Source organism: Prionailurus bengalensis, chromosome C2, assembly GCF_016509475.1.
Source record: "Prionailurus bengalensis isolate Pbe53 chromosome C2, Fcat_Pben_1.1_paternal_pri, whole genome shotgun sequence".
In the NCBI taxonomy this organism is placed as follows: Eukaryota; Metazoa; Chordata; class Mammalia; order Carnivora; family Felidae; genus Prionailurus; species Prionailurus bengalensis.
The window spans coordinates 122,287,546-122,301,413 of NC_057350.1; the positions used below are offsets into that span (position 1 = coordinate 122,287,546).

Genomic DNA, 13,868 nt, shown 5'->3' on the forward strand with positions numbered 1-13,868 from the left:
TTTGATAAAGAATTAATATTTAGAATATATAAAGAACTATTACAACTCAACAACAAAAAAAACCCCAAATAAAGCAATTCATAAATGGACAAAGGACTTGAATAGTATACAGGTAGTCAATAAGCACATGAAAAGATGTACAATATCATTAGTCCTTGGGGAAACACGTATCAACTACAATGAGATACCACTTCACACCCATCAGGATGGCTATAATTAAAAAAATGGAAAACATCAAGTGTTGGTGAGGGTGTGGAAAAACTGGAACTCTTGTATACTGGTGGCAGGGATGTAAATGGTGCAGCACTGTGGGAAAAGGTTTGGCAGTTCTTCAAAAACTAGACTTACCAGATGACCCAGCAATTCTGCTCGTAGGTATATACCCAAAGGAATTGAAACAGGGACTCAAACAGGTACTTGCATAGCAGTGTTTATAGCAGCATTATTCACAAAGGCAAGGGGGTAGAAACAACCCAAATGTTGGGAAATAATGCTGATGGTAATATATAACATTGTGAAATGTACTTAATACCACTGAACCGCACATTTAAACATGCTTAAAGTGGCAAATTTATGTTATATATATCTTACCACAATTTTTAAAAAGAGAGAGAATCACGGGGTAGAGAGTATGCTAGATCATGGGATGCAGGAAAGGACGGAAGCCTGAGAGAGGTTGGTAGGAAGACAAGTGTCTGAGGGATTAATGGTTACAGTGAGTTTGAAGGGAAGGTATTTTTTTTCTTAAGTTTATTTATTTACTTTGAGAGAGACAGAAACAGTGGGAGTGGGGGAGGGAGAGAGAGAATCCCAAGCAGGCTCCGCACTGTCAGTGTAGAGCTGGGCGTGAACGCATGAAGCTGTGAGATCATGACCTGAGCTGAAACCAAGAGTTGGACATTTAACTGACTGAGCCACCTGGTGCCCCTGAAGGGAAGGTATGTAGAGAGTAAGATTGAGAGAACTGAAATAATAGCAAAATGTGTTGACTAATATATTGGAATGTTAAAATTTCAGGTGTAGAATGTTTCCAGGTAATAAAGTTGAGGATGTGCCCATGGGTGTGGACTGCTTAAGAAGTGTGGGAAATGACAGTCTAGGGAATTGAATGTGGTCAAACTCACACAGAGGGGCACCTGGAATAGGGTAGACAGCAAGCCTGAGTTGTATTTCAAAGATTAGTAGATGTCAGTGGTTGAATTTGCAGGAGCCAAAAAGGAAAATGACTGATTTCTATATTTCTTAGTTCTGTACTTTTATTGTAGTGTTGACCCAGAGTTTGTTGAATTTCTTCTTATGGGACAAATTTTGATAAGCTTAGTAGGTTGCAGAGGACAAGCCAGTCCCAAAGGTGAGAGATATAGGAATAGGGTCAGGCAATATTTCAGCTCTTCTGTGTAGCTACAGATGTTTTTATCCGATTGTGTGTTTCAAGTAAAATGAAGGGAGGAAGCATTGGCTTCTTGCTTTTTAAAGTGTGTAAGCAAGTCTTTAAAGGCCTTCTTATTAGATATGTTTTGTTTTAGACGTGTGCACGTTGTACTGCTTCAAAAAGAATATCTTTTTTGATAGAATTTGATCTAGAATTTCATTTTATTTATCACATTATAATTGTTACAAAATGCGTTCAGTTTGTAAAATGAAAAAATCATTCGGCAAGCCCCATCTAAATAAATTATACTTTGATATTCCAGTGTTTCCTCTAATTTTGTTTTCTCTTGTGCCAGATCTTTTATTTACTATAGTCTCTGATTTATATTGAGTCTCAAAATACTGTTTTTATCGTTCTTAGGAAAACGGGAAATCATTTTCACAACTTCATTAGTTGGCAAGACCTAAGAGCCATTGAGCTGGTAAAATCTTGGAATAATTCATTCCTAATGAAGGTAATCTTTTTCTTATCTTCTGTGATTTAGATATTACTGTTTTCCCTGTAAATGTCCCTTACCTGTATAATCTCCTACCTGTGTTGTTTTAGAACGTTGAGAAGAGAATACACATATGCACACTCCTCACATCAGGGAAACTTCATAATTGTCACCCAAAAGCATATGTGGTAGACTAAAGTACTTAATTAACAACTACACTTCAGGAAGCCCTGAGAAGGTTTAAGATGGACCCCAGGGTCTCATGTGAGTGAGAATTCATGTTACCATTCTTGGAGAAGTGGACAAAATGCAGACCATATCCAGAAAAAATAGAGAAATGTCCAAATTTCATAATCTTTTGTTAAAAGTGGAGAATGGATATCAAGACGCATAACTGGCTGACAGCCACAAGCTCTTCATCTGATGCCTACCACATCATGGTAGCAAACGACAATGGTTATGACTATGACAGTGATAATAGTGGTGGTGGCAGCGTAAGTGTGGGGTTACTGAGTCAGAGGGTAAGACAGTTTTCCAAATGTGGCCAGACCTGCAATATGTGATTATAATTAATATTGCATGCTGCAATTTTACATATTCTAATGCCACACAGCTAAATGCCTTTTCAACTCAGGTGCCTCTACAGAATGGTGCTTCAGAGAGTATCTGGAGCATTGATTTGACTCAATAACTATTTGGAGACACTAATTTTATATGGAAACAAACATGAATATATTATAGAATATGACAGCAATGCATGAGTGAAAGAAACACTTTTGCCATAATGTCACCCACATTGGTTTTTCTTTTGTTAGTTTAATATATGAGGATGTACCTTGCTTTAATAACTTGTAAGGCTGAGTACTGAGAGATGCTGTGTACAGGAAAGAGTGATTAAGGAGTTGAAAATGATTATAAGAAAATGTCATGAACTTTGAATGGTATAATTTAAAATTATACAATTTATAGGGTTGCCTGGGTGGCTCAGTCAGTTAAGCGTCCGACTCTTGATTTCAGCTCAGGTCATGATCTCACAGTTTGTGAGTTCGAGCCCCACATGGGGCTCCATGCTGATAGTGCAGAGCCTGCTTGGGATTCTCTTTCTCCTTCTCTCTCTGCCCCTCCCTCACTCACTCTCTGTCTCTCTCAAAAATAAACAAACATTAAAAAATAATAATAAAAACAAAACTGACTTCATACACAAAACTCTGCATTTAAAGCACTTCGTCTACTTGATATTGAACATGCACATGATGTAAGCTTGGTTTCTCTTAGGAAAAAATGTGCACGGATTCTTACAGTTTAGCACACATGATTCCAGGGCCTGTCCTGCCAGTGGAGGAACCCCACCCTGCACCCATCCTATCCCAGATCCTTATGGTTTATTGATTGAGGTTCCTGGAAATGTTTAGGGTGTATGTGCCAGAAATGGCACCAAAGTTGTCAGTTTAGCCAAGGCTAGCTCCAAGCAACATGATGAAGTAATTAAAGTGTGTTGGCAATCTCCTGGCACCATTGTTTTCCTCCAGTCTTTCCAGCAGCCATGCTTCCTCTCACTGTTGTTCTGATTCTTGCTTAATGGTTGCTAAGGCTTCTCTTTGCTTTTAGCACTAAATCTTAACTCCCTACCATGGATCAGCTCTGTCTACAACTCTGACCATTTCCCAGACCCCTTCCTCCCTGATGCTGCTAAGGATCTGGCTCCAGCTTTGCCAGCCTGCTTTTGTTCTTGTAGCACCCGAGCAGCCTCTCACCTTAAGACCTTCAGACCTGCAAGGGGCTCTCCTGCCATCATGACTGGATTCTTCTCATCCTTCCGGGCCCAGCTCACCTGCCACCTCCTCTGTGTGAGGCCTTTCCTGCCATCTTATTTATATAGAGTAGCATGACCCCCTTCCCCCAGTCCAGTCTGTATCAAACCGCCCTTTCTTTCTTTCACAGCACTTATCATATTTCACAGATTTTGAGACGTATAATTTTTTCAACTGAAATTTTAATTGAGATCATTATAGATTCACATGCAGTTGTAAAAAATAATACAGGGATCCCTTATAGGCTTTGCAGGTTCTCTCAATGGTAACAGTTTACAAAACTGGAGTATAGCATCACAACCAGGATATTGACATTGATACAATCTGTAGATCATATTCAGATTTCCCTATTTTACTTGTACTCTTTTCTGTTTGTATGTGGGCGTGTTCTGACTTCTGTACAGTTCTTTTATATGTTCGTATGACCACCACCACAGTTGGGACGCTGAACTGTACCATCATTGCAAAGGTCCCTTGTGTTGCGCTTTTATTATTAAAAAAAAAATTTTTATTTAAAAAATTTTTTTAATGTTTATTTTTAAAAAATTTTTTATTAAAAAAAATGTTTTAATGTTTATTTTTTGAGAGACAGAGCATGAGCATGAGCAGGGGAGGGGCGGAGAGAGAGGGAGTCACAGAATCTGAAGCAGGCACCGGGCTCTGAGCTGTCAGCACAGAGCCAGACATGGGGCTTGAACTCACAGACCGTGAGATCATGACCTGAGGTGAAGTCGGACACTTAACCCACTGAGCCACCCAGGGGCCCCTTATGTTGCCCTTTTATAACCACAGCCATCTCTGCTGTGCACCTCTCCAGCCTCTTCCCATCCATCACTCCTCGCAACCAGTAATCTGTCCTCCATTAAAAATATTTTCTGACTTCAAAAATATTATATACCTAGAATGATGCAATATAAAACCTTTGGGATTTGCTTTTTTCACTTAGTGTAATTCCCTGGAGAATCCAAGTTGTACCTGAATCAATAGGTTGTTTCTTTTTATTGCTGTGTTGTATTCAGGGGTACAGATGCACTACCTGTTTTTTAAGGACATCTGTGAAATCCCAGTTTTTGGCTATTACAAATAGGGCTGTTTTGAACATTTGTGTTTTTTTTTAATTTTATTTATTTTTTTAAATGTTTATTTATTTTTGAGACAGAGAGAGACAGAGCATGAATGGGGGAGGGTCAGAGAGAGAGGGAGATCCAGAATCCGAAGCAGGCTCCAGGCTCTGAGCTGTCAGCACAGAGCCCGACACGGGGCTCGAACCCACAAATCGTGAGATCATGACCTGAGCCGAAGTCGGACGCTTAACCGACTGAGCCACCCAGGCACCCCTGTTTTGAACATTTGTGTACAGACATTTATGTGAACGTAAGTGTTCATTTCTCTAGGATAATACCCCAAAGGTATAATTAATTGCTAGGTCAAATGGTAATTGCATATTTTGTTTTATATGAAACTGTCAGAAAACTTTTTCCAGGGTGGCTGCATCATTTACCTTCCCCCCCAGCAATGTGTGAATTATAAGACATACTTTTTTTTTCTAATTTAAAAGGGGTGATTTTAAGCAGGATATATTTTTGTAAGGTTTTATTTTTAATTAATCTCCACACCCAACATGGGGCTTGAACTCACAACCCCTAGGCCAGGAGTCACACATTCCACCAACTGAGCCAGCCAGGTGCCCCAAGCAGGATGTATTCTTAACCATCAATTTTTAAAATCATTTTAACCATCAATTATATCTTAGCATTTCATTGTAATTTAACTAACAGGATTCTTTGTTGTTTTTTTTGGTGGTACCTTCAATATTGGTTTATTTTACGGTGTCTTCTTAGATTATCTCATTTATTGATTTGATTACTTGTCTTTCTCTTCCCATTAGAATGTAAATTTCAAGAAGGCAGGGACTCTGCCTATACTGTTCACTCTAGTTTCTCAAGGACTAGCACAGTCCCTTGGTACATAGAAGGTACTCAATAAATATTTGTTAAATTTAAGAACAAAATGCTAATGTTCGTATGTTATATAAAAGTACAGGTGTTAGGGGTGCCTGGGTGACTCAGTTCTAAGTGTCTGGCTCTTGATTTCGGCTCAGGTCATGATCTCACAGTTCATGGGGTTGAGCCCCACTTTGGGCTTTGTGCCCACAGCACAGAGCCTGCTTGGGATTGTCTCTCTCCCTCTCTCTCTACCCCTCCCCCACTTGCATGTGCTCTCTCTTTCTCAAAATAAATAAATAAACTTAAAAAAAAAAAGTACAGGTGTTAGAACTCTCAATACTTTTTGTGTGCTCCCCCACCCCGGGTATCTGCATTTTAATAGAAGATACCTTTTAATAGAAGGATATGAAATCTAATTTTTTAAATAGAGGAAAGTATAGTGTTCTTAGGGAAGAAAAACCTCTTTCAGTTTGAGGCATTCGTTAACATATAACACATCAGAGGGAGGATTATGGGTCGTCCCTTTAAATACTTTAAGGACGTCTTGTCTTTTTTTAAATTAAAAAAAATTTTTTTTAGTGTTTATTTTTGAGAGAGAAAGAGAGACAGAGCATGAGTAGGGGAGGAGCAGAGAGAGAAGGAGACACCGAATCTGAAGCAGGCTCCAGGCTCCGAGCTGCCAGCACAGAGCCCGATGCTGGGCTTGAACTCACGAACCATGAGGTCATGACCTGAACCGAGGTCGGACACTCAACCCACTGAGCCACCCAGGCGTCCCAAGGACATCTTATCTTTTTTTTTTTTAAACATTTATTTATTTTTGAGACAGAGAGAGCATGAACAGGGGAGGGTCAGAGAAAGAGGGAGACACAGAATCTGAAACAGGCTCCAGGCTCTGAGCTGTCAGCACAGAGCCTGACGCGGGGCTTGAACCCACGGACTGTGAGATCATGACCTGAGCCGAAGTCGGACGCTTAACCGACTGAGCCACCCAGGCGCCCCAAGGACATCTTATCTTTTAATAAACAGTGCAAAGTATATAGAAACACAGGAAGTTTGAGCACTGAATGAGATGAAAAGGAAGTTAAAAGGGCTATAACTTTCAGTTATAAGATGAATAAGGTCTGAGAATCTAATGTATTACATGACTATAATTGATAACACTGTATTATATAATTAAAATTTGCTAAAAGTAGGACTTTTCACCAAAACGAAAAGGAAAAAAAAAGGACAAGGGATGCCTGGATGGGTCAGTAGGTTGAATGCCGCCTGACTTTTGATTTTGGCTCAGGTCATGATCTCATGGGTTCATGAGTTTGAGCTCCACATTGGGCTCTGTGCTGACAGTGAGGAGCCTGCTTGGGATTCTCTCTCTCTCCCTCCCTCTCGCTCTCTCTGCCCCTCCCCCGCTCTCTCTTTCCTTCTCTTTCAAAATAAATAAACTTAAAAAACAAAGGACAAAACTAAAATGTAGAGAGAATTGAGTCTATACATTTTCTTCATTGTTACACTTATTATTTTAATAAATAAACCCAAACCTTTATATTTATTTTTTAGGGGAGGGGTGAGTAATAACAGAGGGAAAAATGCAAGAAGGCGGTAAATTCTCTATAAGTGAATATTCTTTAAAACATCAGTTTCAGAAGTTGAATTGTCCATCGGCATTCTTGTAGTAGGTGGCAGGATAGAGTTTTTGTTTTTGATTTTTTTTTTTTACTATGTCTTACAAACCTTAAAACTCAAAGCAAGTTTTCTGTGAGAGGCTTTTTCTTTTTAACTAAAGATTTTGCTTACTAAGAAACAAATTTAAAACTATGTATATTTCATCTTTGATTTTGTTAAGTATAGGTAGTGTTCAGTGAAATCATATATCCCAATTTTAGGTACTTAGTGTGCAGGGAAATTTCCCTTATGGGTTAATAGTAACCTCATTCAAAATATATTTCATATAGGAATATAGCCTATCCCTTGACTCTCCCCCTTTTCTTTTCTTTTTCTTTTATATTTTTTAAGTTTTTTTGTTTTTTTTTTTTTTTTTTGTAATCTTTGTACCCAGTGTGGGGCTCAAAGCCATGACCCGAGATCGAGAATCTCATGTTTTGCTCACTGAGCCAGCCAGGCGTCCCTTTCCCTTTTTTTTTTTTTTTTTTTTTTTTAAAGACTTTATCTTGAGGGGTGCCTCAAGTCAGTTAAGCGTCCAACTTAGGCTCAGGTCATGATCTCACAGTTCGTGGATTCAAGCCCTGCGTCCAGCTCTGGATTCAAGCCCTGCGTCCAGCTCTGTGCTGACAGCTCGGAGCCTGTTTCAGACTCTGTGTCTCCCTCTTTCTCTGCCCCTCCCTGTTCACGCTCTGTCTCTGTCTCAAGAATAAATAAACATTAAAAAAATAATAATAATAATAAAAAGACTTTATCTTGAGCTTTTTGTGTTTATTAAAGAAGGACAGAGTAGATGTGTTATATCTCGTATGTTAGAATACAAATGTCCACTTGGGGTAACATTGCTTTACTTCATGTTCTTAGGTGCTGAGAACACTAGAAGTAGTTGAATGATTGTCATTGGGTTTGTTTTCATATGTGTAGAATTAATATAGAAATATCAAACACCATTAAGTGCATTTTCCTAAAATATCTTTTTTCTTAACAGCTGATACAGAGCTCCTGCCGAGTGCTACACTTTTTCACTAGAAGTAAACGATTTTTTGCAGTCAGTATGTTCAGTTTCACAAACCAGCATGTTTCTTTGAGATTGGCCTGGATTTTACAGAACCTGGTTGAGGTAAGGAAAGATTGTGTGTGCCTGTGTATGTGTGCGTGTATGGACTACAGGAAAGACAAAATTAAAGGAATAAAGATAATAATTTGATTATTTCAGGGAAAATTAGGGGTCCACTACATAATGGGATAGAATACAAGGAATCTTTACTCAGTTTTTTTTAAACCTTTTTATTGTGAGTCATAACACATAATAGAAAACGGAACAAAACAAAACTATACCACCCAGTGATACACTGTGAAGCAAACACCTGTGTAGCACTATTTAAATCAAGAAACAGAACATTATGAAACTGTGTATCAGATTTTCTTTCCACTTTTTTACTTATATGTTTCTTTCTTAACACTATCTTTTTGTTTTACCTGAATTTTTTTTGAATTTTGTATAAATGGAATCCGTGTTTATTTTTTTGTGTCTGACTCCTTTTGTTTAATATTATATTTATGAAATATACCCATATTGGGTGTAAATTAATTTTCTTACACTTTCATTGCTATTTAGTGTTCAATATATGATTATATCTCTATCTGTTTATCCCTTCTGTTCATGTACATTTGAGTTATTTCTAGTTTGGGGCAATTATGACTAATACTGTCTTTGAAGTACATATAAATGCATTTCTGTTACATCTATACATGGGAACGGAATTTTTAGGGCATGAATGGATATGTGTATCTTCACCTTTAGTGGATAATGTCAAAAAGTTTCCCACAGTTTTTGACAATTCACATACCCACTATCAGTCAATGAGAGGACTTGTTATTTCATTTACCATCATAATTGATACTATCAGGTTTGTTTTTTTTTTTTTTATTTTAGCCATTTTGGTACTTAAATAGTGCTCTCTCATTGTGATTTTAGACTGATAAAAAAGAAGATCCAACTGCATGCTGTCTATAGGAGAAACACTTTAGATTCAAAAATACAAATCAGTAAAAAGTAAAAGGATGGAAAAGATCTCTCATGCAAACAGCATCCATAAACTAAGTGGCTATGCTAATATCCAGCAAAATAGACTTAAAAAAAATTTTTTTTTATTATGTTTCTTTATTTTTGAGAGGCAGAGAGAGACAGAGTGCAAGCAGGGGAAGGGCAGAGAGAGAGGAGGGACACAGAATCCAAAGCAGGCTCCAGGCTCTGAGCTGTCAGCAAAGAACCCGACACGGGGCTCAAACTCACAAACCAGGAGATCATGACCTGAGCTGAAGTCGGATGCTCAACCAACTGAGCCACCCAGGCACCCCAAAATAGACTTTAAAACAAAAAATGTTTATTAGAGATAAAGAAGGACATTTTGTAATGATAAGTCAATCCATCAGAAATATATAACAATTATAAACATATACGTATGTAGTAACAGTGCCTCAAACAAATGAAGCAAAAATTGACAGAATTGAAGAGGAAAATAGACAATTCAACAGTAATAGTTGGAGACTTCAACACTCCACTTTTAATAATGGATAAAACAGCTAGACAGAAGCTCAACAAAGAAATAGAAAACTTGGACAACAGTATAAGCTAACTAGACCTTTTATAGAGATCTCCAGTAACAACAGAATATACATTCTTAAGTGTACATGGAATGTTCTCCAGGATAGATCACATGCTACACCATAATACAAGCCTTAATACATTTAAAAGGACTGAAATTATACAAAATATTTCTCTGATAATGAATGAAATTAAACATAATAGATATGGGGCTCCTGGCTGGCCTAGTCGGTAGAGCATGTGACTCTTGATCTCAGGGTTGTGCGTTAAAGCCCCGCGTTGGGTGTAGATTACTTAAAAATAAAATCCTTATGGGGCGCCTGGGTGGCTCTGTTGGTTAAGTGTCTGACTCTTGGTTTTGGCTCAGGGCTTGATCTCACAGTTGGTGAGTTCAAGCCCCACATTGGGCTGTCTTCTGTCAGCGTGAAGCCTGCTTGGGAATCTCTGCCCCTCCCCTGCTCGTGCTTGCTCTCTTTCTCTCTTTCTCAAAATAAATAAATAAACGCTAAAATAAAATCAAATCCTTAAAAACATAATTAAACATAATTAGCAGAAAAATGTGGAGAGTTCAAAAATATATGGAAATCAAACAGTGTACTTTACACAAATTTTAACTTTTTTTTTTTTTTTTTTTTTTTTTTGAGAGAGAGAGAGAGTGTGGGCAGGGGAGGGGCAGAGAGAGAGGGAGACGCAGAATCCAAAGCAGGCTCCAGGCTCTGAGCTGTCAGTCCAGAGTCCAATACAGGTCTCGAAACCATGAACGCATGATCATGACCTGAGCCGAAGTCAGACGCTCAACTGACTGAGCCACCCAGGTGCCCCCAAACAATGTACTTTTAAATAACCAGCAGGTAAAAGAAGAAATCCTAAGAGAAATTAGAAAATACTTTGAGATGAATGAAAATGAAAACATACCAAATTATGTGTTGCACCAAGATCAGTGTTTAAATAGAAATTAATAGCAAGACTATTATGTATAGGGAGTATATATATTTTTTATTTTTTTAATTTTTAAAGTTTATGTATTTATTTTGAGAGTGGCGGGGGGAGGGAGAGAGAGAGAATCTCAAGCAGGCTCCACACTGTCAGCACAGAGCCTGATGCAGGGCTCAGTCTCAGAAACTGTGAGATCATGACCTAAGCTGAAATCAAAAGTTGGACACTCAGCAGACCGAGCCACCCAGGTTCCCCATGTATAGAGACTATATTAACAAAGCATCTAACATTGTACCTTAAGACACTGGCAAAAGATGGCAAACTGAACCCACAGGAGCAGAAGGGAAGAAATATAAAGACAGCGGTTTTTCCATGTCTTTTTGTGGCTTGGTAGTGCATTTCTTTTTGTCACTGATTAGTATTTCATGGCCTAGATTGTTACAGTTTGTTTATCCATTCACTTGTTGAAGGACACTGCTGGTTCTAATTTTTGGCACTTGTGAATAAAGTTGCTATAAACATTTTTGTGCAGGTTTTGTATGAACATAAATTTAACCTATTTGGGTAAATACCTAGGTGTGCAATTGCTGGATCCAATGGTAAGACTATGTTTAGCTTTGTAAGAAAATGCCAATCTGTGTTCCAAAGTGACTGTACTGTTTTACACCCCTACCAACAGTGAAAGAGAGCGCCACATCCTTGCTGACATTTGATTCCAGTTTTGGATTTTAGCCATTCTACTAGGTGTGAAGTAGCGTCTCACTGGTTTCATTTGCAGTTCTTTAACGTAACAAGATGTTATAGAAATATGCCTTTTCCTTTTAAACATTGACAAGGACTTCTAGGATATATTGACTAGGCAGGGCTCTAACTTATGAGCTGTGAGATCATGATCTAAGCTGAAGTTAGATGCTTAACCTACAGAGCCACCCAGGCCCCCCTTCTAAGACTATTATTAGTGGATGTTAAATTTATTAAATACATTTTCTGCACCTATTGTCTAAGAGTGGCAACCTACTTGAGGTTTGTAGGGTGTCTTGAGTTTATCCCTTGGTATCTTCTGTTGCTTTTAAAAATTTCACAGCCATTATTTTCAAAAGGCATTTCTAGTCCGTTCTCTTTATCTCCTTTCCTTCTAGAAAATTTGATTATATGCATGTTAGACCTTCTCATTAAATCCCGTTTGTCTCTCACTCTTTCATATTTTCCATTCTTTTGTCTCTTTGTACTTCATTCTGGATATTTTCTTCTAACCTCTCTCTCATATCTATTCTCTCTTACATTGCTTCTAATGTGCTGTTAAAACTCATCCATTAAGTTCTTAATTTTTTAGTTCTAGAACTTTTTTCTTTACATAATTAGCATGGTATTTTAAAGTCCATGACTATTCTAGTATGTGTAGCCCTATGGACTCTGTCTTTCTCTCTCTTTTATTTTCATGTTCTCTTGTTTCCTCAGATGCCTGATTATTTCATTTATTTTAAATTTAAAATACTTTATGGATGTATGATTAACATACAAAAAGCTGAACATATTTAATATATACAACTTGGTGAGTTCGGTGAGCCTAGTTACTTATTTGTATGTATGTGTATGTATATCAGCTAGACATAGTATTTGGAAAATTGTGTGTAGAAATTATGAGAGCCTTAACATAGCATTTTCTTGCTCTGGATAAGATTTATATGTCTTCCATTTTTCTAGACACCAGGATTACCTCAATCCAGTTTAGTGACTGAGGTGATTTATAACTGAGTTTCAGTTCCTGTGAAAACCTGTCTTTCTGGTTTACTCTTATTCATAGAGTAGAGGCATTTGGAGTCTTCTCCCAAAGCATGGAGAGTTGACCTTGATCCTCCTACCTTGGGAAGCCCTAATATCAACTCTGTCTTCATAGCCTTATATCGACCTACTACCTATCAGAGGACTGGGCTCTCAAACATTTTTTGAATGAACAGATGAATTTACTACTTGCCAGGCATTGTTGCTACTCACTGAAATACAGATTAACCTTTGTCTAATCTGGAACAAATTTTAGAATCACAATTTCTAAATTTATTTTTTTATTTATTTTTTTTTTTAAATTTATTTTTGGGACAGAGAGAGACAGAGCATGAACGGGGGAGGGGCAGAGAGAGAGGGGAGACACAGAATCGGAAACAGGCTCCGAGCCATCAGCCCAGAGCCCGACGCCGGGCTCGAACTCACGGACCGCGAGATCGTGACCTGGCTGAAGTCGGACGCTTAACCGACTGCGCCACCTAGGCGCCCCCACAATTTCTAAATTTAAAGAGAGTTTGAAATAAAGTAATATTACTTTAGGCACTCCATACTTAAGTTTTACAAAACTTGAGTCTTCAAAATACTTGTTACAAACAATCTACAAGTGACTTCTTTTTTTGGAATTTATGTCATTTTCATTTTATTGATCCTTTCTACTCTTAACATATAATCCATCCTTAAGTGTATTCATTTGTCATTCTTTTTATCTCATTTATTTAGGATGCATTTTTTTAAACATCTGTTATATGCCAGGAACCCTCCTAGGTGTTGCGCTTATAAATATGAATGCAATTTAGTTCCTGCTCTTAAGTAGCTTAGGCTCTAGTAGGGAAGTAATGACGTTGTGAGATAATGGCCACACAGAATATAGCCATTGGATGACAAGTTTGGCAAAGCCAGGAAATGGTAGTCTTGATGGATAAATAAGAGAGACGTGGTAAAGTGTGATGTAGGGCACTGTTTCTACTATGTTAATAATATCTTGAAAAGAAATAATATCTTGGGGGCACCTGGCTGGCTCATTTGGAAGAGCGTGAGATGCTTGATCTCAGGGTCGTGAGTTCGAGCCCCATGTTGGGCATAGAGCCTCTTTAAAAAATAGTAATAATGATATTTCAATAAGCATTTCATTTTCTCTATTAGCTATTTTAAAGAGCTTTTGATACTTTTGTTTCCTGTGGCATGCTTTACACTAAGGGTTAGCAGATTTTTTCTGTAACATGCCAGTTAGTGATAATTTAAACTTTGAAGGCCATGA

The 13,868-nt window shown here is 37.9% G+C and overlaps 1 protein-coding gene across 2 annotated transcripts in view; it reads left to right on the forward strand.

Moving 5' to 3' along the window:
* The window catches only part of GK5 (glycerol kinase 5), a 79,555-nt gene that overhangs the window by 21,929 nt on the left and 43,758 nt on the right, over positions 1-13,868 (forward strand). For both annotated transcript variants that reach the window (XM_043595234.1, XM_043595235.1), the window contains 2 exons: positions 1,793-1,886; positions 8,273-8,404. In XM_043595234.1, the coding sequence (XP_043451169.1) occupies positions 1,793-1,886; positions 8,273-8,404 (226 nt within the window). The remainder of the gene's footprint in view (positions 1-1,792; positions 1,887-8,272; positions 8,405-13,868) is intronic.